Genomic DNA, 26,009 nt, shown 5'->3' on the forward strand with positions numbered 1-26,009 from the left:
AACCTTACTACACATCAAACAGAATATCTTCATCTCTATTGTTATTATTATTTTTTCTTTACATAATAACATTTTGCCTAGTACAATAATATTTTTGGCCTTACAATTATCCGGTACAATATTTTTTATCTCATTAAACATTGAAGGCTCTCCTCCATTTCATCCACCTAACTTGAATTTTGTGATTTACATCTTTTATTTTTTCATAATTTTGTTCATTAACCTAATTTATCTAAATTACATAACTTATGATAGAATATGATCTCCAACTTTCACCTCCAAACTAAAAACGTTTTTCCATTTGCTAAAATTACAACTCAGACAAAAATAATGCTTATAAAACCCGCCCCCAACCTCCCATTTAATTTCACCTCCAAACTGAAAATGTTTTTCCATTTGTTAAAATTACAACTCAGACAAAAATCATGTTTCTAAAACCCGCCCCCAACCTCCAATTTAATTTCTCCCTCGACTCTCCATCTAGAACTATATCATCTACAAAGAATATACATCTCAATGATTGTACTTGGATTTGTTCTATAAGTACATTCTAAACTAAAAGTAAAAAAATAAGGGTTTTGGATTGAAGCTTGGTTCAACTTATTGTCATGGAAAAATTATTTGTCTTCAAATGTGTCCAAACACTAATCAAGACCCACTCATACATATCCTTGATAGTTCGAGGATAAGTAATTCTATCCCCTTTCTTCTCAATTTTCCACAAAAACTTTCTAAACACTATATCCTACATCTCATGCATATCAATAAAAATTAAGTGCATGTATTCTTTATCATTCTGATACCACTCTATCATAATAAGTAGAATGCTTCTCGTCGACTTTCCAAACATAAAACTAAATTGATTATCAATAATTTGATTGCAGTAATTTCATGTTATTTTAATGGCTTACATTGACAATTTAAGAACGAATGCCTTTACTTTGTAGTTAACATCTCCACAGCTTTAGAGTATTAGGAGCAAGGGAGATTAACCAAAATAGTTTTAAACTTGCATCACAAGTAGTCGAGCACGTTGCCCCTCTATACTTGTGTAAGATCGTATTATTACTAATGACTAATTACTAATGCACTAAAACGTGTGATATAAATCACTTGGATTGGGTATATCTGAGTTTAATCTCGGCATGCACAATTCTATGTTAGAATGTACTAGTAAGTTATAAAATATCTTTTGCAGACAAACCTCTGATTGTAAGATATAAAAATAATAAAAATAATCAGATTTGTAAAAGTTGGGAAAATAGCGGCAAACATAGTCTTTTTTAATATCTAATAATTGAGTCATGAACACTTTTGTAGTGTACAAAAAGCCACAGACCCAATTGCATTCAAAGTTTAACAGAGAAAATTGATAGATTCGGAAATATTAAAGAATAAGACCACGAAGGAAATAATTTACATGATTGAGACAATATCAATATGAATGATGTGAAACGAAATCAAAACTTCAAACAGACAAACCAATTTATATTCAAAAGCTATGTTCTAAAGGAAGAGCAAAGTGACAAATTCACGGGAACTGTAATCTATATTACATACAAACACATGCCATACATTGACATCTTACCTCGGATTATCACAACGTTGGAATGACAATAAAATACCACCGGAGAATGGTGCTTAATGCCCCCGAGTCACAGAAAGGACTATTATGAGGATCAGGGCTATCAAAATTCCCAATACAATCAGCTTAACCTTCATGTTTTGTAGCCACATTTTTCGACGTATTGAAGTTCCAGAACTCCTGAAATCTTGTGCCTGAAAGAAAAAATATATATAAAACCATGCTACCACAATCCACAATCAAAACTATACTGGAAACTGAAATGTGAAAATGTAAATTTGAATGACTTTTTTAGTATGCCATCAAATTCTAATAATGCATACTATATAGAGGTAACCACCATGCTGATGTAAACTGTAAAGATTCTATAACTCTAAGCAAATTCAACATATGATTATATATGAGACACAGGGAATGTCAGATGTTAAATTATCTGCGCGAAACCGATACAACTTACATACAGCAACTCAAATGTCACGTGCGGCACTCTCTTTTCTCTAAATTTTGTTCATAGTATGCAAAGGATGTGATTTGCTTTGCCAGGAAGGCCAAGAAGGGGATTATGGATGTTTTAAAATGGGCAAATGTTAATTGTTAGTGGGGGGAATTGAACTCATGACCTCCTTCACATTCCTCCCCCCAAACCACCAAACGACCTTAACACTCCTAAAAAGGAAACGAAGGGGATTAAGGAGTTGAGGAGGAACCTCTTCCTCAAATAAGGAAAAGCTTTCCTTGAGATAGAGAACACTGCATCCAGATTGAAGAAGGAAGCATTGAAGAACATGCTTAAGTACCTTTCTGCTGCCCCTGAAAATGATTTTCAGGACTTTCACAGACAGGATTGAAAGTTGTAAAAGAGAGAGTTACCATAATGGTAGCAAGAAAGGGAAAGAGAAAAATGGAAGATATAGACTACAAAATCATATTAATACCAATATGCTTAGTTGGTTTGAAAAAGAAAAGAAATAATGGGTTTCCTGTCGATATACTTGTACATAAAAAACCAGGAAGTTGCACACATATATTCTTTAAACACAAAGTGGGAAGAGTGGGTGTCTGTAGTGGGTGTGACTGTGTGAGATAACAGAGTGGGAAGATTTATATAGTAATGCATAACTTCTCATCCACTTCAAAAGAACCATGACACCAAAAGAGAAATCTCGTTTCCAAGTACAATTTTTATCATAAACTTCAGTCTGCCAATGCATACTACGGCATACTATAGAGAACAGGCAGGTGCACATAAACTACATACTAACCTGGTGATGAAGGTTATCAGTCTTGTCCACCAGAAGCTCTATCTTTTCTCCTCTGTCTAGAACCTACATAAATTATAAACATGTGATTGATTGATGGTTAGATATTAAAGTCATAATATTTGTGATGCAAACCATGAGATTTGAGAATATTTAGCCTCTGATTTGAATCAAATGATGAATTAAAACTGACTTTGGATCACACATACGTACATTAATCAATACACAACTATTTTTTCTTCTCTTTTTCTCTTTTAGCAATTGTTATTTAAAATATTAAATGTCTGAAATGAAAAGGAACTATGTTCAAAGTTCACAAGCATGTCCCTCAAAGAAAATTCTTGCAGGTAAATAAATCATCCAAGAATCAAACTGAGTCATGCCCAGGACTTCACTGGTTCATTATATGAAATGAAATTCTTGCGGTTAAGCAAATCATATAAACAATATTTTATGAAAATGAAAACTGTAAATAAAACTATCACAAACACACACATGTAAAAGAATAAAACTACAAATGAAAACACATCAATACATAAACCATAGGGATAAATTTTCACATCGTGAACAAACGGAAACTTTACGTGAAAGTGTGTTAATAATAATACAAATATTTGGTATATATTTAAATCAAAGAGATAAAAACCATGTATGAAAATCTATTGATATCTGTATTATAAGAGTGAATCCAGTACGTAGGGATGACTTTGTGGGATATGTATGAACTAAACAAATTCAATCATCAAATCAAGTTGTAAATATGATGATCGTGTATGTCACATTTCAAATAAATCAAGCATTCATGACTTTTGAATCTTACAGTCAATATTTAATTATACGTAAAACAAGTACATTATAGGTTAAAGTAAAGTTGTGCTATGACAAATCAACCAATTTTAAAATCATGGTCTACTTAGTATGAGCATGGAGTTTCAATTCAATAGATGGATCTGTTGAATCTATTTTCAATGGAAAATCATTGAACAGAATGATAGAGAAGACCCGCTCTTAGAGTAAGTAGATCCCAACCCGTGCAATATTGATAGAAAAATCATTCATGAATTCCATCATACTTTATAATCTTATTATATCATAAAATAAATACCATTAATATGTGCCACATAAAAGATTTGAAGTTGATTTGCCTTTTTCTATTTATTTAAACTTAACAAATAATTGAATCAACTAATTTAAGCATAACCTTTTTTCATTAGTTTTAGTTGAAGATTTGCAACATAAATCTAGGTTCAATATAAGCCTTTTAGACACTGCATACATAACTACACCAGTGTTTATAAAATGTAATGAAAAATAATATCTACATGTAGTGATGCCAAAGATTAACACCTGGAATTCCTGAGTTGAACTTGTAGTACATATATCAATATCAATACTTCACAAGTACAAATGCATGAACATTATGAAATATTGACCAAAATAATGAGTTTTTCTCTACCTTTTCAATATTCTCCATCATGACACCTTTAACTTCAGAAACCTGAGCTTTCACCTTTGCAAGCTTGCTTATCTCGTCGGGATGATCAACACAGTACTGCATATGTTCCTTCAACTTTGGCCTGTGCAGAGAGGTTAACACATGAGCCAAAATAACAATATAAACTCACCAGCTTAACTTCTAAAGTTTAAAACAGTATGTTAATACCCAAATTCCTTGTTAAGGCTGTTGGGAGGAGCTGTAGAAGCCTTTTCACCACCATATTTTGACACAAAATCATCCTTGACACGCTCTAGAAAGGCAATGGGAAGCTGTCTTCCAGTTGATTCATCTGCAACAACACAATATGCTGCAAATCCCAATAGTCAGATATTTCTTCTCAATATCACCGATTAACAAACGCAGCAGCATCAACAAAAGCATTATCAGTCGATAAAATTACAATCTAAAAGTCAACCTCTAAAATCAGAAATGCCATAGATTACCTACACCGTACAAGCATGATGCTGGCATACTTGAAGTTATTCCCTTGTTTCACTTTTTGCCTATTAGTTTTATATGTTATCAGACAAGCATGATGCTAGCATACATTGAAATTATTCTGTTGTTTCACTTGTTGCCTATAAGTTTTATATGTTATCAAAAACTCAACCTTTCCTTCCCATTTTCAAGGCAAACAACATACTTAACCGCCAACATTACAAGAAAAAGAAAAAAAAAAGGTGACCAATGAATAATAACCCAAGATAGATGATCTGTAACCTCATCTAACATTAAGAAGATCATGGCATTGCGCGACTAACATGAAGACTTAACCCATGTGGTCAGATCTTTGATTTTTACGCATCAATTCAAATTCCATACAACGCAAATAGAAAAACTATATCCATTGTCTAACACATGCTAGCATATGACTCATTGCTTCTACCAATCCATGGGCGACTAACACAAAGACTTAACCCATGTGGTCAGATCTTCGGTTTTTACACATCCAATTAAAATTCCATACAAAGCCCAAGCAAAAACAATATCCATTGTCCAACATATGCTAGCATATGACTCATTGCTTCTACCAATCCAATCAGCAACTCTACAAAGATTAAAAATTATGCAAAACAGAAAAGGCTGATAAAAAAAAATGTTAAACCACACAGTGATCAAAAGATTTAGGGTTTACATACAGCAATTATGAAAAAAAAATCGCAAATATGCAATGTAACAATCGATATAAGCAATTGAGCATAGAAACAAACACGATGAGTACAAAAAAAGCACTAGATCGAAGGGAATAACGTACGTACTGTAACCATTATCGATCAGGTAATTGAAAGTGTGAGCATCACAGTTGTATGTGAACTTGTTGTTAGTAGAAGGAAGTTTCTGAAGGCACTGAAACGCGATGGAGTTGAAGTTGCCACTGAATTCAGTGAATTCAGCGAGGATAACAGTTCCTCTAGAAACGAATGCGTAGATCAGAGGCTTCAGATTCTGGTTGTTCGCCATTGAATTTCAAGATGTTGTAGAAAATAGTGCTTTGGGTGACGAATTGAGAAGAGATCTGAGAATGGTTTCGATCTTGCTGTTGATGGTAGTTTCTCTCTCTAAGATTTTGTAGAGAGAGAAAGAAGAAGGTGAAGAAGAAGTTACAGAGAAATGAGAGAGAAAAGGGTTTTGTGAGTTTGGTTGATTTGATTTGAAATTTGAAAGAGAGGTTTTCACTTTCACGGTCTTGCTGTAAAGCAGAATGCAAAAATTATTTAAAAAATTAGTCAAAATTAGTCAAGAAAAATTAAAATGGATTTTTTATGGTGTTTTTGTGTATGATTCTTAACATATAATTTTCTTAAATTCATAATTTTTTAAATTTTGTTGTAATTATAAAAAAAATGTATTCCAAGTTGAGAATCCAATGAAGAATATTTAGATAATGCGTCTAAGTTTGTCCTTTATAAAGCGTGAATAATTTTTCATTGAATTTAAAATATTTTGTGTAGTTACAAAATAATTTAACATAATAATAGTATCATAAATTTTTATTTGATGTTGATGTGAAACTATTTAATATTGATATTGCATCTTTAATAAACTCTTAAGGTGTAGTAGTTTTTTGTATAATAAATTTTTATATGAGAAAGAGAAATTATAGTTTTTTATTTTATATAAATCTTATGTATTGAGAAAAAAAATTACAAAAAGAACACAAATTAATTTTTTTTTAAATTGGACATCCAAATTTGTTTTTGACTAACTCCTTTCTAATGACTAATGGAGGAGGAGTGTTCTACCAAATGAAGTCAGGTAAAAATAAACCAATATATGTGAGTAATAACAAAATTGTGGAGACAATTGTTCTATTCGTTGTTTAGCTCCCAAGGAACAATGTTAAGATTCTTAAAAGTCAAAGTTGCCAAACTTAGAATTCCAACCCTTAATAGTTGTTTGTTCAATTGTCAATATAATGTCTATTAGTTCAGCATAGAGAGAGTTATGAGCACCATGGTTTGTGGCAAAGTCTCCCATGAAGTCTCCGGAAGCATACATAAATAACCATACTAAAAATGTAGGCCTAAGAGATTCAAGTACAAATTCATTTGTGTTGCATTTCATCCGATAGGTATTGGGATGATACCATATCACTTCTCTTCTTTGATTTGAGTAACCTTAAAGAAATTATAGTTTATTTTAAGTTTAATTACAATTTACTATTTTTATTTTAACTTATTCACATAATCTTTCTATTTTAAATTAAAATACTTTTGATCTACTATTCCCATATTTGTACATAAAAAATGATCATCAATGAAAATAGTAGGATTTTAATGATGGGAACTACAAAGAAACACTTTAAGATTTTCATCAAGAAATTTCATTGAGTTAGAACTTCTCATTCTACTCATTGTCTTCTAGCCATTTTTTTCTCTTTGTTACTTTTATCTCAAGTTTTTCTTGTATGAGTGTCGTTGTTCTCTCCAATCATATCATTTTGCTTTGATTGTATTAGTTCTTGATACGTGTGTGTTCTTCCCATTTTTGATGTAAGTGTGTTCATATTTGTCTCTCCCTTTGTATCTCTCGACTGCCTGCTAGCGCACCTTTTCCTCATGGAAGATATCAGATTTATTGACAAAGACAAGAGGCCTAGCATGGATGTCATTTGCGCTAATCAGCCTCCTAATATCCAGATTCCTAAGAACGTGTGATAGGGAGAAAACATAAATGCCATTAGTGGGTACCTGCAAAACCAAGAATCAGTCAAGAATCAAAATAATAATAACAACAACCCATAATTTTTCAACCAAAAAGAGGAAGATCTGGAGTTTTACGATTAGGATTATAATGATATAATGGTAGCATTCAAGGAAAATGAAAATGTCATTATGGGTAAGTTCTTGTAAGAAAATCCAATAGGTAAAAATTCTCTCAGCTCTGGTCTAGCTAGTATTTGGTATGATCCCTTAAGCATCAAAATCTCAAAGCTAGAACCAGGTATGTTTTGTATCACTATGGACAACCACTATGATGTTAGAAGGATTCTCAAAGGAAATCTTTGGATTAGCAGGACGCTTGGATATTTGTTAAACCCCGGTCACCTGAATTCTAGGTACAAATGAGGGGAATCCCTCAAAAAATTATATTTAAAACAAATGGGGGGAAAATTGGCACAAATATTGGTACAATGCTAGAGTATAACCTATAGTTATACCTTAAGAATGTGAATATTATTAAAATTAAAGTTCACTTTGACATCAAGAAACCTTTGAAGCCAAGCATACACATTGGAAGTAAAAAGGAAAAGGCGTCATAGATTGACTTTAGATACAAACAAATTCCTATGTGTTGTTTTAATTGTGGAATCATAAGGCATGAGTATAGGTGAATACTCTGAGCAATTGTGTCATTTGTCTCATACCCAAAGATATTCAGAATGGGGATATGAATGCTTCATCTCACCCCTTCTCTACTACTTAAGGCTCATGGCACACAATTTGAATCATGATTGACAAGTCGCTGAAGAGAAATCTTGTTGATCATGATGATGCATTATTGCTTGTGAAGAAAGAGACTTGACAATCATTTGATTCAAATGGTACTAAAATCTATGAATAAAGGTGAATACTCTGAGCAAATAGGTCATTTGTCCCGTATCAAAAGATATCCAGAATGAGGATAGGAATGCTTCCTCTCATCTCTTCTCTATTCCAGGAGTAAGCACTAGGATGTATCCATTCCAAAAGTAATCTTCCTGAGCATATGTTTGTATAACACAAGCCAACTTTCACCTCTCCATTCTCATTATTCATTAGAAAAACATTCAAAACTCACAAATTCGTAAAAAGCCAATCTCCAATCCTAATCAAGTGCTACAACGTACGATATTTTACAAGTCATATAAACCAATCAATAAGGTATGTCAAATATTATAATGTATTTGTTATTTGAGTAATTTAGGATATTGAGATTTATAGGTAGATAGAACTGTATGCATGCATCCATAAGATAACTTTCAGAGACACTCTTGGAATGATTACTTCTTAACTATGATGGAATGTCATATTTTTGTTCTACTATAGATTTACAAGTATGTTTGCCACCTAATTAGTTATTTATGAATATATTACTATTTATTTACTTCAATTTAAGTTAGGTTAGGGTATTAGGAGACAATATCAGGATGGTTACTTCTAAACCATGATAAAATATCAAAAAAATTGTTATATTATGATTTTGCCAGTATACTTGCCCCTAATTAGTTGTTTACGAACGAATCACTATTTACTTCAGATTAAGTTAGGTTAGGGTCCTAGTAATAAAACTATTAATAATTTTGAATGTTTTAAACTATAGATACATGACTAATGAATCACAAAGATTTTTTCTTTATATTTTCAAAAATAATTTTTATAAAAATATTTTGCAAAATGCTAGAAGTTTTTTAAATTTATTTTTTTATAAATTGAAAGATTAATTTTAACATCCTATAACATAAATATACATTATTGAAGATTAAAACATAGACGAAATTTCAATTATTTTCTAAAAAATTAGTTGTATAAAAAATAATTTTTATGAAAAACTATTTGAAATGGATTAAAAATTAAGTGATTTTTTTTTAAATTTTGATATCCAATTTTTTTTAATAAAATGATGAAATACCTAAGATAACATTTTAAGAATAACTATTTAAACCAAAATTTAATTTGAAGGTTTTATTAAAAAAAATTATAATTTTTTTTAACAAAAATATATAATACTATAAAAATTATTTTTAAAAAAACCTGAAACAAATGGGTCCAAAATCTCATAACATACCTTATATAGAGAGAGAAATGTATTTTGTCTTTGGCGTAATCCAGCACTACTAAGGGTTCTCAACATGAGTTGAGATTATCGTCCCATAGTTAGGGTTCTGAGTGCTCACCCCATACACATTTTCATGTTGCATCATCTGCACCTCATGGATTTCCCCAAGGCCGATCAAACTCGTCATTGCTTCTGTTATATCTAACCATGTTGCTCCTCACATATGGAGCATAAGGGATACATATTTAATTTAATTATGATATATCATCTTTATAATTCAATATATATATATATATATATATATATATATATATATATATATATATATTGATTATATCCAAAAATTCATTTTTGTAGTTTTGTGAGACATTGAAGTGTATGAGTCATGTTAGGAAGTTATCAAGGGCGATGAATCTCAATGATGCATGGTTCAAGATGTATTAATAAAATTTAGGATAAATGATATAGCTAGGACTTTATTTATCTTCATCGATTATGGACCGATGTCTGTTTTTGTCGAGAAATAACAGTCAGAGACGCCGTCTTTTCATCTATTCATTAGTTAGATGATCATCACTCTGAATGACGTATCTTTTCTTCTCCATTTTCTTAATAGATGTCAACTGTTATATCACTCTTCAATTCAAATATTTGAAGCATAAAGTTTGAAGGTTCAACACTTAGGAGTTGAACCTGGTGAAACCGATCTTGAGATTACCCCGAATCGAGGATGTCATGCATGATTTAAATTTTAAGAGACCATATACAAGCATCATTTGATCACGAATATTATCCATTTTGGTAATGATGCACTCACAAATTATCACTGAAAATGTGCCTTGAGAATATATTTCTTATATTTGGTTTGCACATAATTTTTGTGGATAAAAGTGCAACATGTCTTGATGTTGTATATGTTCGTTACTTCTTAAATCTTTTAAGAATTCATGAGTATAATAAAGGAGGTTCATGTTTGGCTTACTTGCACGCCAAGTTGGATAAGCAAGTAAGGTTAAGCCCAAACAAATGGTAGACAATAAGCCACTTTAAGGTGATATTAATGAAATTTATTACTTTTATATAACTTGTTTGACTTGTCTTTGACCGTGGGTCCTCCAAAAAAAATTCTTTTATTGGTCTATGACAAATTATTGTTGACTACGATGAAAAGTTGTCACATTCAATGAAGAGTTATCTGTTGGGTTCAAGGGTCTAGTTTACAAACAATACATACAGTTTCTCCCCGTGCATATTACAATTTCCAGTGACATAAGCTACAACGTTTGGATTTCAATAAATACATTAGCCCGCATAACATTTAGGTTCCCTTAACCACCCTAATTTCTACCCATCTCAATTTGGCATTTTTTTAGAACATCAACACTGGAATCCTTTAGAAGCATCTATGTCTGGTTTGCAAAATCAACCATATATGCGGTCCTAATAATTATGGAAAAACATCTATTAATCTTAATTTTCTCTTGGTATTTGAATATATATTATGATACATCTATTAATCTTAATTTTCTCTTGGTATTTGAATATATATTATGATACATTTGAATGAACGATAATCGAAAATGAGAAAAGTGATAACGAAAAGAGAAAGTAAGTAGACTTTTAGGTTGTTTGGATTGAAAGAAAATATGTATTCTCGTCTCTTGTTAGGATTGAAGGAAAAGTGATGGAAAAGAAAATGTGCATTATCTTATTATCCATTTTAAGAAACTAACACTAATTGGATATGTCAGTAAAATTGGCTTCCCTTTTTCTCATTGCATTTGATACTATATATAATAGTGTCAGTCATTACAGGTAATTACAATTCATAATGACTAATTACAACTCGTAATGACTAATTTCCTATTCTATGAAAGTATATTATTCAGAATAAATATAAAGATTATTTCCTGATTAACATCCCCCCTCAAATTGATACGGCTGATCAAGGAGCATCAATTTGCTAACAAGAAACTGATGTTGTGGGCGTGGAACAGCCTTGGTAAGAATATTTGCAACCTGCAACTGAGTACTAACGTGAGGAAGTGATATTATTCGATCATAGTAGGCGTCGCGTATTGAATGACAATCAATTTCTATATGTTTGGTGCGTTCATGAAAAACAGGATTTGCCACAATTCGAATGGCACTTGTATTGTCAGCATAAAGTGAAGTTGGCTCTGTTTGGGGAAATCCAAGTTCAGCCAAAAGACCACAAAGCCAAAGTATTTTTGAACAAGCAGCAGACATGGCACGATACTCTAATTCAGTAGAAGATTTAAACACTCTTTCTTGCTTCTTACTTTTCTAAGAGATCAATGAAGAACCAAGAAACATGCACCAACCAGTAACAGATCGACGAGTATCAGGACATCCTGCCCAATCAGCATCACTATAAGCACTCAACTGAAGAGAAATTCCAACGGAAAAGAATAATCTGCGGTGAGAGGTTCCCTTTAAGTAGCGAATTATACGACGAACCACAACTAAGTGAAGATGGCGAGGAGAATGCATGAATTGACTTACTTGTTGAACAACAAAAGATATGTCAAGGCGAGTAATAGTCAAGTAGTTGAGGCTACCCACAAGTTGGCGATACAATAAGGGATCAGGAAAAAGATCATCATCATCACGATGATATTTAACATTAACCTCAAGAGGAGTATCTACTGGATTAGCCGATTCGAGACCAGCCATAGAAATCAAATCTGTAGCATATTTGTGTTGATGGAGAAAGATGTCCTTGGATGTAGAATGAACCTCAAGATCAAGAAAATAATGTAGATTACCCAAATCTTTCATGTGAAAGGAGGCCTGTAACTGTTGCTTAAGTCGCTGAATGGAAGCATGATCGAAACCAGTAATAACCATATCATCAACATACAAAAGAAGCAGAACAATACCCGCATATGTACTATGAATAAATAAAGAGGAATCATACTGACTCTGAGTAAAGGAGAATCCAAGTAGAGTGGGGCGGAATTTCTCGTACCATGCTTTAGGTGCCTGTTTCAAACCATATAAGGAGAGTTTGAGCTTGCACATGCCTTTAGATGAAGAGAATAAGCCTTGAGGTGGAGTCATATAAATATCTTATGTCAGGTCACCATGAAGAAAAGCATTCTTCACATCCATTTGATGAAGAGACCACCCACTAGAAGCAGCTATATAGATGATCGTGCGAACAATTGTCATTTTGGCAACCGATGCAAATGTCTCATCATAATCAATTCCATATTCCTGCTTGTTTCCTAAAGCAACCAAACGAGCCTTGTAACGGCTAAGGGATCCATCAGAATTTAATTTCACAGAATACACCCATTTGCAACCTATAGGTTTGACATCATGAGGACAAGAGACAATATCCCATGTGAAATTCTCTTGAAGAGCTTGAAGCTCTTCATTCATTGCTTTTATCCATCACACATCTTTAACAGCCTGTAAGTAACAAGTAGGAATAAATATGCTAGAGAGTGTGGCAGTCAGAGAAGTATGTGAGGAATCATACCTATCTGGTGAATATCTATCTGGTGCGCGAGATATTCTACCAGAACGTTGTGGTTCAACCGGTACAGGATCAGGTGGCGGTTCAGCGTCGGGAAGGGGTGTGGGAACCTACTCTCTGTGTTTTCTGACATATACATGACCTGTTTTATAACGTTCTATAGATTGAGGCATAATAGAAAACTTAGGAAGAGTAACAATATCATTAATGATAGGAGAAACATATGGAAACATAAACTGATTATCAAAAAATGTCACATTCCTAGAAATGCGAAAATGATGGTTAGTGACATCATAGCACACAAATCCCTTATGAGAGTGACTATATCCCATAAATGCACATTGAACGGATTGTGCTCCAAGCTTATGTCTTTCAAAATGAGGTAAGTGAATAAAACATACACACCCAAAAGTATGTAAAGCACTATAATCAGGATGAATTTTAAAAAGACGAAAGAAAGGAAAATCAAGATCAATAACCATAGAAGGAAGACGATTGATCAAGAAGACAGCTGTGGAAAGAGCCTCCACCCAAAATCGGGATGGTACATAAGCTTGGAGAAGTAAAGTGCGTGTTACATCAAGCAAATGACGATTCTTACATTTTGCCATACCATTTTGTTGAGGGGTATTGGGACAAGATCGTTGAGACAGGATGCCTTTTTGTTGAAGGTATTCCTGAAACTTATGAGACATGTACCCACCACCAGAGTCAGAGCGAAAATTTTTAACACTTGCTTGAAATTGAGTTTCAACATATGTCAAAAATTTCTGAAACATAGAAAACACTTCAAATTTAGAACAGAGAAAATATATCCAAGTAAAACGACTATAATCATCAATAAATGTGACAAACTATTTATAGTGAGCATGAGAAACTACGGGAGACATTCCCCATACATCACTATGAATTATCTCAAAACAAGTAGAGGCACGGTGAGCATCAGACGGAAAAGGAAGTGTTTTACTGTTAGCCAATTTGCAAACAAAACATGAAACCGAGGCATTAGAAATAACATTTTGATTTCCCAACAAACCGGTTTTACATAAATGAGACAAAAGAGAAGAGTTTGAATGACCTAATTTTCTATGCCAATCCTCATAAGAATTCAAAACGTTATTACACGCAAGAGATAAATGATTAGAAATAAATTGTATTGGAAACAATCTTCCCACTTTAGGCCCCTTCGCGATCACCTTCCCTGAGACCTGCTCTTGCACAAGACAACCATCACTGGAAAAGTTAACATCATAATTTTTATCTACCAATTGACCAACAAACAATAAATTGGAAGCAAGTTCGGGTGATACAAGAACATCCCGAAAGTCAGAGTTTATATCGCCAACATCAGTGATAGATAAAGTATTACCATCAGCTATTTGAATTTTCTGATTACCATGATAAGATTGTAAATTGTGCAAATATTTAGAGGAACCCATCATGTGATTGGATGCACCAGAATCAAGAAACCATGGGTGAGAAATATTAGAAGACTTACCCTGAATTCCCAAGGCCGAAAGAGCAGAAAGTACCATTTGTTGAATTAGTTCAGGTTGTAGAGTACCATCATTAGATGCATTAGTAACAGAAGGGCCAGTTGTAGAATTTGTATTTGCATGAAATGCCTACACTGAACGTTGTGTTCGTCGTGGAGGACGTGTGAGACAATCAGATATAATATGACCTTGCTGCTTGCAATAATTGCAGAACTTTTTATTGCAACTCCGTGAAATATGGCCAAATTGTTTACAAGAGAAACATTGAACCTGTCTCATATCACGACCTTTACCTCTACTCTGAGCAGCAAATGCAACCACTGTAGGCTCAGAAACAACAACTTCATGAGACATGGTTCCTTGAGTAGCAAGACGTTGTTCCTCTCAAAGAAGTTCACCAACACATGTATCTAAAGAAGGAACATGATTCCTGTTCAGCAAAGCACCTTTGACAACTTCAAATTCTGAACGAAGTTTCATAAGAAATTGATCTCGCCCACTAGTGTTGTAGACCTCCTGGACATCCGCAAGAGAACTCTTGGGAACATCCACATGTATAATCGCAGAGTGTTCTGTCCACAAATTCAAAAAACTAGAATAATATTTTTGAACTGACATATTACCTTGTTTGTAATTGGCTATCTCGAGTTCCAACTGGAAACGTTTGGCCGCATTGTCCTGATTGTAAATACGCTTTAAATAGTTCCACATTTCTTGAGCAGTGGAAAAAGATCGCAAATTATTAGTCATCTGAGGATCAATAGTACCGAGAATCCAAGTGATAATTTGAGCATTTTTGGTTTCCCAAACATCTAAATCAATTGTCTCTAACAGTGCCATAGAGATATCATCAAAGTGATTCCATAATCCCCTCCCTTTGACATACATTCGAAACTGAAATTCCCAAGCCGGATAATTTTTCCTGGTAAAACGAACACAAAAATTATTTTTTTCTTTTTCTGAATTCATGATACAAAACTTTTTTTTTAAGTAAAGCACGTGCAGCAGAATTTATTATTATTATTATTCTTTTTTTTTTAAATTCTGCATCCACCGCTTGAAATTACAAAAGAAAAAAAAGGAAAGGAAGACAAAACAACATATGTTAGCAAACCTAAATACCCAGCACCGTAAAAAAGGAAACAACCTGTACCGTCGCGATTGCAGAGTCGTAAATGCAGGGTCGTAAATGGCAACAATGAATCAAAATCGTGAGAAGTCACCGAGAAGTCACCGAGAAGTCACCTATCAAAATCGATCGCAAATACTAAATAATGATGTCAAAGCAAGACCATCAATCTTGAACATAAACAACGACAATCCTGAACAACACCGAGAATCAAGAGACGACAATAGAAGTCAGAGTCACACACAAGCAACGACAATCCAGAACAATATCGAGAATCACGATCTCAATCCTTCAAATCGAGAATCACCGAGACAAAATCAAGATACGACACGAAACCGCAAACAACAGAACGAATCCGACAATGAACCAGAATGGAAGAGACAATTTCGAGAACGACACAGTGGGTGTCGCCGGACAAGCCCAAGATAACACGATTTCAAAGGTTTGGTTTGATCGAACATTCTGATACCATGTCAGTAAAATTGGCTTCCCTTTTTCTCATTGCATTTGATACTATATATAATACAGATAATTACAATTCATAATGACTAATTACAACTCGTAATGACTAATTTCCTATTCTATAAAAGTATATTATTCACAATAAATATAAAGATTATTTCCTGACTAACATGATAATCATAGAAGAACTTGTCAAAGTTACATAATTATCATAAATTATAATTTTGAAAAGAAACTTATAATTAAGATTGTTCATGATACTCTTCGTTAAAAAAAATTGAATCAAATCGAACCGAATCAAACTGAAATAGATTAAAAATTCTTTTAAATCAAATCATTTAAATTTATTCCAAACTAAACTGAATTAAAATTATTGGTTTGATATAATCAAAATTATGAACGGTTTAAATTATTATAAGACAATTTTTTTAAATGAAACCATTTTTTTTAAATAACGGTATCATTATATTTATTTTTAAAAAAATAAATTTAATAAAAAGTTTTAAACTAGTCATTAACAATTTTAATTTTCAATTTCAATTCATTTTATTTGTCATTTAACTTGTGCCACCTAATTTGGTGCACTAAAGATGAGTTCAACACTAATTTCTTTTAAGAGTACTACCTGTAAGCTATTCTATCATAAAATTTAATTACAATTCTATCCTCATGGAGTAGAGTAAATCAATGACGACGCAACGAATAAAAAATATTCACCATTTACGCGAAGGTCATTTTCAGTCTCTGCGCGCGTATCTCGCCTTTCTTTTCTATCACTATAATCTTCTCAGTGACCCGTTTCTCTCTTCGGGATTCAGAACCTTCTCTACTATTCTGGTATTTCTCTTCTCTTTCTCTTTCTCATCAACATTATCTTTCTTATGCAGCTTCTGATTCATGCTCAAATCAAAATCTAGCTTCGGAACTATATAATCTCTAATTTAGAATGCATGTCGATAATGTAACTGATTTACTATCTTAGCAGTTTAGGAAATTGTTGAAATATTTTCCCACACAATCCCTACTTTAGCAACTGCTCTAATTGATTTATTAAACTGTTATAGCAAACTTAATCACCACCACCAGCAACAACAATCAAACATTTTTTCCAAAACCTTCCTGAATTAGCAACTCTAGCTCCAGAAGGAGATTCACTAAGAGACTAATCCCTACTTCATGCGTCTACCGATCTATGAAACACTGACACAAACACCAGACAAGACACGAAATTGAAGGTGATCACATGTGTTTGTGTCGGACACTCGACCTGCCTTTGATTAGAATTGTCCCGGCGTCGGTGCTACAGAGCTTCTGATCCCTGGTTCTGTAGTAGACGCCTTTGATGAGAATTAAACTCGGATTTTATTCTTAGAGTTTATAGTGTATATTCACTCCAACCAGCCTATTTGTTGGTACAGTGGAACTTTTTCTATTAGGGAAGTTGGTTATATGGATGATCCATGGATTAAACGACAATGTAATGTTCTGTCGCGTGATAAGTTAATGCTGATGTTTTTTTCTTACATAATCTCCTTCTATAATTAACCACCACGGCAAAATAGATCACCAGTTTCTGTTTGAATCAGTTTCTTCACCCTCTTTTAATTTCCCTTTTGTTACTTCGATGTGAACATTGAAACTATAGCATTAATTTGTGATGGTGATTGAATGTCATATATCCAGGCTTGAAAACAAAACAAGATTTTTGAACATCACATGGGTATAACTTTGCACATATGAGAGTGGTGAAAATTTCACATAAAAGCTGTTTTGGATTCACAAAGGGTGAAAAATGAGTGATGTAGAAGATCAATCATATTCCTCCGGAAAAAAGTGGAAACCGGAAAGCTATAAAACTTATCATGGTAAAGATTCCAATCCTGGAAATGACCTCTGGACAGATGGGCTTATTTGTGCTTTTGAATTTGTTCGAGGAAAAAAAAGACCAGTTAAATCGAGGTCCTTGTCAAACACCACAAACAGACAACATTTTGACAGCCAATATTCAAAGGTGCGTGTCCCTTCAAATGGTTTAGCGGAGGCTTCTTCCACAAGACAAGATGAAAAGAAGTTCTCACATTCTTCGTTTGATGCTGATGATATAGAGGGCAAGGTCCTTCAGGCTGGCCAATCTATTGCACCGGAAAAGCGTGAAGGTGACCATTGGGTACCCATTGGATGGGCTAGAATTTCTGAACTTGTCCAAGCGGTTCAAGTTGATGCCGTCTGGTCTTCTCATCAATTTGAATTTGAGGATTCTGAAGATGATTTTACTGTAGCAGATCTGGCAGCTCCGTATTGGGAACGTCCAGCTGGGCCTAAATGGTGGTGCCATGTTTCTGCAGGCTATCCTGCTGTTGAGGATTGGCTCAGCAATGCTCAGTGGCTCCATCCTGCTGTTAGTTTAGCATTGAGAGATGAAAGTAGACTTATAAGTGACCGGATGAAACACCTTCTCTATGAGGTATATTGTATTTTCAGCATTGGTATTGCCTGTCTTAGTGATATACTCATCTAGCAATCTTTGTTTTTATAATTGTATCTTAGTTTTGTTTTGATAAAACACATTTAAATGTGCCGCATCAGTCATATGGTGACAGATTACGTTGTTTGATGAAGGCCTCAATATTTTTGGTTTCTTTATCATGTATTCACTTAGTGCAGTTAGTGACTTCTTGGATTTTGTCTTATTTTACTTAGTTTGCTGGTATTAATAGGATTAAAAGTAGTGATAGATGTGGATTTTGACATATTTGGATTTGGGTTTTCTAGGGTCAATTATGTTTGGAAAACAGGTTGATCGAACAGTTACGATATATATGTGAGGGTAGGGGACATTTAAGGAAATAGAGGCTTTTTAGTCTCTGTTTGGGTACATTTAAGGAAATAGGGTGTGCGAGTTTAGATTTCTAGTTGGGTTTTCGTGCGAATTGAACATGAAACTTTTAGGGACATGATATGGTGAATTTTTGGGGAGCCTTCAAAAAAGATAAGATCTGGGTAGATGCAGTAAATGAATAAAACCAAATGTAACTGGGAAAAATAAAATGCAATCGTAGGATTCCTATGGCATCACATGTAGGTCTTGATTGTTTTGATATGAGCACACAACCGGTGCATAGAATTTTGCTTAACTCATAAAATTTATACTTCAGCCTGAAAGAGAGCATTAGAGTCAGGTTCTCTCAAATAAACCCGTGTAACCATTTCAATTCTTCAGTAAGATCACTCACAGTCGCTGATTTTCTTTCAATTCTTTACTTGCAATCTGAACCAGTCTCGATCACAAGACAACCATATTCAGCATATAGATCCAATCCATCGAGGGTAAAAGTGCTCTAGCCTTTGAAAGTTTCACAACAATCTTAAGGAATATTTAAGCAATAAGATAACCGATTAATAAAAGGAATCTGCAGATGGAAAATAACATTTGTGAAAGGCAACAATTTCCATGTTACTCATCACACTTTTCCCTCAACACCAGTCTAACTCAAATACTGATATGACTTTACTCTTATGTATAGGTTCCAGTCAGAGTTGCAGGAGGGCTGTTATTTGAGCTCTTGGGACAATCGGCGGGTGATCCTCTTGTTGAAGAAGATGATATTCCAATTGTACTTAGGTCTTGGCAGGCACAAAACTTCCTAGTGACTGTAATGCATATAAAAGGTTCTGTGTCCAGGATAAATGTTCTGGGTATAACAGAAGTTCAGGTTGTTCTTGCTTGCCATTTTTCTTCACTGGATTCTAGTCACAAATTACATTCTTAGAGAATGATGTCATTTATTTAGTTTGCTGCTTTCTCAGGAGCTTCTTTCTACTGGTGGATATAGTGTGCCAAGAACAGTGCATGAAGTCATAGCACAGCTTGCTTGCCGTCTCTCACGATGGGATGATAGGTAATAGCATTTTCCTTCATCATTCTATAAAAATAGTAATTTGTGACTATAGAATGATGGAGCAAACTTACATTTACCTGGTTTCATTCCTTACAGAAAAAATAAAGTGGTCCATATTTGGCTTCCTATTATCAAATTATAAATGTATTTCTATTTTGTTGACAGTTTTGTTGTAAGCAAGCTTTTGGTTATATGGGGAAAAGCTACATTTAACAATAATTTTTTTATGTCCTGACTTTAATGCATTGGTTTCTTTAAACATTGGATAGTTCAGGTTTTATATGATGTTCACAACAATATCTTTTACTCACCAACATGGAAAGAAAATGGACATAAAATGAAAATTCAAAGTACAAAATCATTTCTATGGGCCTCTGATGTAATTCTATAAACACAACATAAATAGCTTTCTTGTGTCCCTTAGTTGACATCTTCACAGAGATGGAAAATTTGATATTCCAGTGCGCTTTTTATTTCAACTGCTTTTCATGTGAATTTCAAGTATACTCTGGCTTAACATTTTCTTTTAGATTTTCAGGTTATTTCGAAAATCTATATTTGGGGCGGCAGATGAGATTGAATTGAAGTTTATGAACAGGTTCTTATATGAAATGTGTGTGAATTCAAGTCATTCCAATTTTATATATTTTCTCACACTTGGTTGACACTTTTCATCTTTGACTAGGAGAAACTACGAAGATTTGAACTTTTTTAATATAATTTTAAATCAAGAAATCAGAAAGTTATCAACACAGGTATGCTCATTCTAGCTAGTCAGAAGATACTTCTTTAGTGGATTTGCTAATTTATGAATTGAATAGAATTTTGTTTTATGTGATTATATTTTCACTTAATTAGAGCACAATAGAAAATAGTAATACTTGTAGTGTGTATTAATTACTGTGGTAATTTCAAGTAATTATCTCCTAAAGTTACTCCTTAATTAGAGCACTAAATCATTTACTAAGGTATACTTAACACAAATTCAAAATTGCCTAAATTACTGTGGTAATATACTTTATCCAAATATGTTATTACCAAAGTATTTACAACATTTCTCTTGGAATGTTCAAATCCCGAGGAAGCAATTTAGGCATTTAAATTTAGTTTTGGTGATACACCCCTCATATGAAGTAAGAACACGAAAGATTAATCGATTAAAGTGAAGCTGCAGATCTGCTTGATCATAGTTGCTGTTAAACTAATTCTAATTGCCATTGAGATGTGTGAGTTGGCAAATTTAAATTTTAATGATTGTAAAATGCCTTAGGCTCTGTTTTCTTTTAGGTTTAAGAACAAATCACGCCGATCGAGTCCACCGCGCAGAGTAGCTCCTCTCAACTTTTGTGTTTCATTACACAGGTTATCAGAGTGAAATGGTCACTCCATGCAAGAGATGAGATTGTCTTTGAGCTTCTCCAACATCTGAAAGGGAATGGAGCAAGAAACTTGTTAGAGGGAATAAAAAAGAGCACAAGGGAAATGATCGAAGAACAAGAAGCAGTTCGTGGCCGCTTGTTTACCATTCAAGATGTTATGCAGAGCACTGTTCGAGCTTGGTTGCAGGTAACAATGCCTCATAAGAACATTCATTCAGAATGCCTTTTTAAATGGGTAGGGCATTTTTCTATTATTGATCGCCCTATATTAACATGATATTTGTCTTGAATCTGCTAATCATTCAGGACAGAAGCCTCAGGGTGACTCATAATTTAGCTGTATTTGGCGGTGTTGGCGTTGTCCTCACCATCATTACCGGTTTATTCGGTATCAATGTTGATGGAATACCTGGGGCACAAAACACACCCTATGCATTTGGTGTCTTCACAGCCATCCTCATCTTTTTAGGAGTAGTGCTGATTGTAGTTTGCCTGGTTTACCTTGGACTGAAAAACCCCATTGCTGAGGAACAGGTAGAAGTTAGGAAGCTTGAGCTGCAAGAATTGGTGAAGATGTTTCAGCATGAAGCAGAGACTCATGCCCAAGTTCGAAAAAATGTGTCGAGGAATAACTTACCTCCTACTGCTGGTGATGCTTTCCGCAGAAATGCAGATTATCTTGTCATACAATAGAGACGATATTTGTCGTCGGTATGCTTAAATATGTAATGAACCCTTACTTATATACGATGTACTCAAATAATGGAATTTACATAGAGATTGTTTTCAATACATGCAAGTTTTGCATAAGTTTACAAAACCCAATAATCCATGTGTGTGATTCAAACCTTGGAGACAAATATGTGATTGTTGAGTGTTGAAAATCATATTAAGTTACAGAACTATACAAAAATCAGCATACATTTCTCATTCACGTTTTGTTGATGAGCAACATAAGTTTCCTAGAAATCCTTTGGCTGTATAGGGACCAATGTTTCTATAATGTTTAATAGTCTCTCTTGTGAATAGACAATTAGTTAATTTATATATAAAATAAGATTAAATTTCTTTAGCTCTTATTTAACTTATTAGTTCAACTATATAGTGAAAAATGAGATTGATTTTAGAGATTAATTATTATACACTGTCAGTGTAAAAAGTTTTACATCGTCGGTTCATCACCATCACCCGTTTGTATTACTTTATAGATTTTTAAAATAAAAGTCAAACTTCTTTTAATATCCAACGTCTATAATTAAGTGATGGTGTAAAACCCTTTTACACTGACAGTGTATTTCAATTAATCTTTTTATTTTATTCTAAATATATCTTTTAATAAAAATGAGAATAATTATAATATATTAATCACAATATATTAATTATAATTTAATTAAAATGTATATTTAGGACAAATGTTTGTCATTAAAGATTAAATTAAAATAATAATTGTTTTTTAAAATATTTTTAACATAAAAAACAAAATAATTATAATACTTCAATTTTAACTTTTGAACGTTTCGTTGTTTCAATTTTTTTTAAACAAGTCTTTACAGAGTTTTGTTGGATTGAACAATTTGTAAACAAAACCTTTTTGTAACTAATTAATTAATTTATTATTTTCATTTCTTCTAATTAAAAATAAAACAGATTATAATATGCTAATTTTAGTTTGTTTTTTTTAGACTAAGTGATAGAAATTTTGTGATTAAAGAATTAGTTAATTTATTTTTAATACAGGCAACATAAAAATAATATGCACTAGCTAAATTAAATTAAGTATTTTTTAATCTATTTAAAAAATATTAAAATAACTATAACACTAAATTAAATTTGTTATAAAAACAGTATATCTGACAAAAATTTGTGATTGAAGAATTAGTTAAACTAATCCTTTTTTTAGTATCATTGACATTATTTTAATATACTAACTTTAAATTTTCTACAATTTAACTTTTTAAGATTTCTATTTAAATGAGCCTCTAAAAAGTCGTTAACACTTAGTCACTTACCATTCATACATTATAAAAATTTGTTTCTGACTAATTAATTGCTTAATTTTAGTTTTTTTTATATAATTTCTAAATAGTTATAACATATTAATTTGAATTTATTATAAAAATTATATGTTAGATAAATAATTTTCATTACTAGATAATTAATTAAAGTCATTTTTTTTATCGTGTAGAAATAAAAATAAGAATAATTAAATATAATTTTAATTACAATTTTGATCCTCATATTTTATCTTATTCTCAGAATTAGTCATTATGTATTTGTCAAAAAATACAGATGTGTATGGTATTCCTAAACAGATAGGAAATATTCAAAGACCTTAGTAGTTTTATAACATTAGGATGGTTAGGCTAGCTCGCGGCAACGAGAGACCCTATATGGTGGTGTTTATGGCAATAAAAGAGGTCAACTCACGTGAGATGAGAGACTATGTATGTAAATGTTGCGCTTGAGGTGTAATGATCTGTCTTTTCTCCCGTTTAGGGAGAATTTTTTAGAGGCCCTTAGGCCTATGGTTTAGGAAACAATAGAAGCAGTTATCGCTCCCCCTAGACTGGGGGAGACCGTTGACAATCTATGTTTCAAGAAGTCGTGGTATGACTCAGCTTGCATGACTAGTGGAGGGATAATGGTATTATACATGTGTATTATTCTGAGGGTGAGCCCTCTGCTACGGAAAGGCAACACCCAAGTGACACCTCACGAGACGGGGATCCTTGTGTCGCCCTTATTTAGGACTCTCACAAATATAATACTACATAGTCCCTCAAGCAAATGACAAAGTGTTTTAAGGCTTCTTTTAAGTTTTGTCCCATGGTCTAAGGCGAGTCTTTTAATAAGAGACATGTCCCTTGTTTATTTCAAGTAATTTACTTACACCTTGATTGATATTAATTTTACAATACTTGTGTTGCACACATACTGATATTTCATATGAACCATTTTCAACCATGGATCCTCCGGTATTTTCTAAGTATCGTCGCTTAGGAGTGTGTTAAAGGTTACACTGAGGATTTTTCACGTGCGTGCTCGATTATCCCACTCAGGGGTAATCCAAAGATTAAGTCATGCATATTTCCTCTTAATCGCATCCTGACAGATGATATCTTTCACACTGTACAATGAGCATTATCAGACACGGTTGTTGGAGGTGATATCATGGTACTCAATTATATACAAGTTATACCTAGAGACCCAACAATCGTTACGCCTGTCACTCTCCTCTATAGAGATATTCATACGATATTTACGAATTATCAAGAGCATTTGATGCTAGAGGACGTATGTAGGGAGTCACCTCCTCGTCCATGGAGCACGGTATATAGTTGCATCTAATGTTTTTATAAAGTGTCTCATTCTTACATAACACAAAAGCTAGAAGGAGATCCCATTAGATCAGTTCATCAGGAGTTACTAGAAGAGGAATAAGCAAGGGTGAACAATATGGTATATGTATTGCATATATGTTACAATGTTGTTGTCATTGGGAGATATGTCATATTTAGATGAGAGTTTCAAGAAGACACTCCTAAAAGGGTCACTCTACATTTAATCTTAGCAGAGGCACATAATGCATTACAATATAAAAGGTAGAGGGAGAATAATTGTATTAGATATACCCAATAATTGTATTTTTATTTGTATTTTGATGTAAACATTTTGAAGTTTTGTATGGTTAGATGTATTTTATGAATGACTGAGGTATGACTTATGAATGAGTTATAGAAAATTGATCTTAATTATGATTGACTTTTATGTATGGTTTGTGTGAGTAATTTATGGTTTTCAAATGATATGAAAATTTCTTCCTAATTATTGTCAATTGTTTCATAATATTGTCTAGGGGGTTGTCTAGATTTTGAAATTCGAATTCATCTCATTGTTATGAAATAAAGACCTGGCCAATGCTATATATATATATATATATATATATATATATATATATATATATATATATATATATATATATATATATATATATATATATATAGAGAGAGAGAGAGAGAGAGAACCACTTCTACATTCATAACTAGGTGGCATTTAAGATAAACAAACAAATAGGTGATTTACTATTGAATTTTTTTATACACCATTAAGTTTAGAGTGCGTTTGTTTCAAGGAGTGAGAATATACTCCCGCGAACGTGACATTGGAAGCAAACATTTTTTATTTATTTTAAATTTATAAAAATTGTTCACATGTATCTTTTATTTTCAGGAATGTTGTTACACATGAATTTTCTCAAATTTATTCTCATGCTTTAAAGGTGGGAATCCAATATTCTCATGGAAATAATATTCAACTAACTACAACTACTCACTAATACTCACATTTATTTTTATTTCTATTTTTTATATTTTTAAAATTAACTCAAATTTGTAAAGATTCATGGGATATATAATTTTTGGTCAAACACTTGCATAAAAATATTATTCCTAGAAATAATAATCCTAAGAATAAGATTCCAAAAAAAGATGTTTCTTAACTTGAAACAAACACACCCTTTTGTATACATTTCCTCACAT

The 26,009-nt window shown here is 32.9% G+C and overlaps 3 protein-coding genes and 1 pseudogene across 3 annotated transcripts; 1 reads left to right on the forward strand and 3 right to left on the reverse strand.

Moving 5' to 3' along the window:
• Positions 1-1,467: 1,467 nt before the first annotated feature.
• LOC127075818 (vesicle-associated membrane protein 721-like) lies at positions 1,468-6,073 on the reverse strand (annotated as a pseudogene).
• Positions 6,074-11,908: 5,835 nt separating this feature from the next.
• LOC127111773 (uncharacterized mitochondrial protein AtMg00810-like) lies at positions 11,909-12,685 on the reverse strand. The gene has a single exon (XM_051046199.1). The coding sequence runs from the start codon at positions 12,683-12,685 to the stop codon at positions 11,909-11,911; it is 777 nt and encodes a 258-aa protein (XP_050902156.1).
• Positions 12,686-12,694: 9 nt separating this feature from the next.
• Positions 12,695-13,009, reverse strand: LOC127111789 (uncharacterized mitochondrial protein AtMg00820-like). Its single transcript, XM_051046200.1, has one exon. It carries the CDS (start codon positions 13,007-13,009, stop codon positions 12,695-12,697), a length of 315 nt encoding a protein of 104 aa, XP_050902157.1.
• Positions 13,010-16,834: 3,825 nt separating this feature from the next.
• On the forward strand, positions 16,835-22,331 carry LOC127075826 (uncharacterized). Its single transcript, XM_051017317.1, has 8 exons — positions 16,835-17,030; positions 17,877-18,657; positions 19,718-19,906; positions 20,001-20,092; positions 20,631-20,690; positions 20,778-20,847; positions 21,455-21,658; positions 21,778-22,331. Exons 2-8 carry the CDS (start codon positions 17,986-17,988, stop codon positions 22,162-22,164), a joined length of 1,674 nt encoding a protein of 557 aa, XP_050873274.1. The 5' UTR covers positions 16,835-17,030; positions 17,877-17,985; the 3' UTR covers positions 22,165-22,331.
• Positions 22,332-26,009: the final 3,678 nt, after the last annotated feature.

This window comes from Lathyrus oleraceus, chromosome 1 (genome assembly GCF_024323335.1).
Source record: "Lathyrus oleraceus cultivar Zhongwan6 chromosome 1, CAAS_Psat_ZW6_1.0, whole genome shotgun sequence".
NCBI lineage: Eukaryota > Viridiplantae > Streptophyta > Magnoliopsida > Fabales > Fabaceae > Lathyrus > Lathyrus oleraceus.

What these genes read in the sequence shown, in the direction of transcription:
- LOC127111773 (XM_051046199.1), bottom strand. Translation starts at nt 12,685, where the DNA reads ATGACTCCACCTCAAGGCTTATTCTCTTCATCTAAAGGCATGTGCAAG.
- LOC127111789 (XM_051046200.1), bottom strand. Translation starts at nt 13,009, where the DNA reads ATGAATGAAGAGCTTCAAGCTCTTCAAGAGAATTTCACATGGGATATT.
- LOC127075826 (XM_051017317.1), top strand. Translation starts at nt 17,986, where the DNA reads ATGAGTGATGTAGAAGATCAATCATATTCCTCCGGAAAAAAGTGGAAA. An exon ending in TGGGTATAACAGAAGTTCAG is followed by an intron (nt 19,907 to 20,000) that starts GTTGTTCTTGCT and finishes CTGCTTTCTCAG; the next exon opens with GAGCTTCTTTCTACTGGTGG. An exon ending in CTGTTCGAGCTTGGTTGCAG is followed by an intron (nt 21,659 to 21,777) that starts GTAACAATGCCT and finishes CTAATCATTCAG; the next exon opens with GACAGAAGCCTCAGGGTGAC.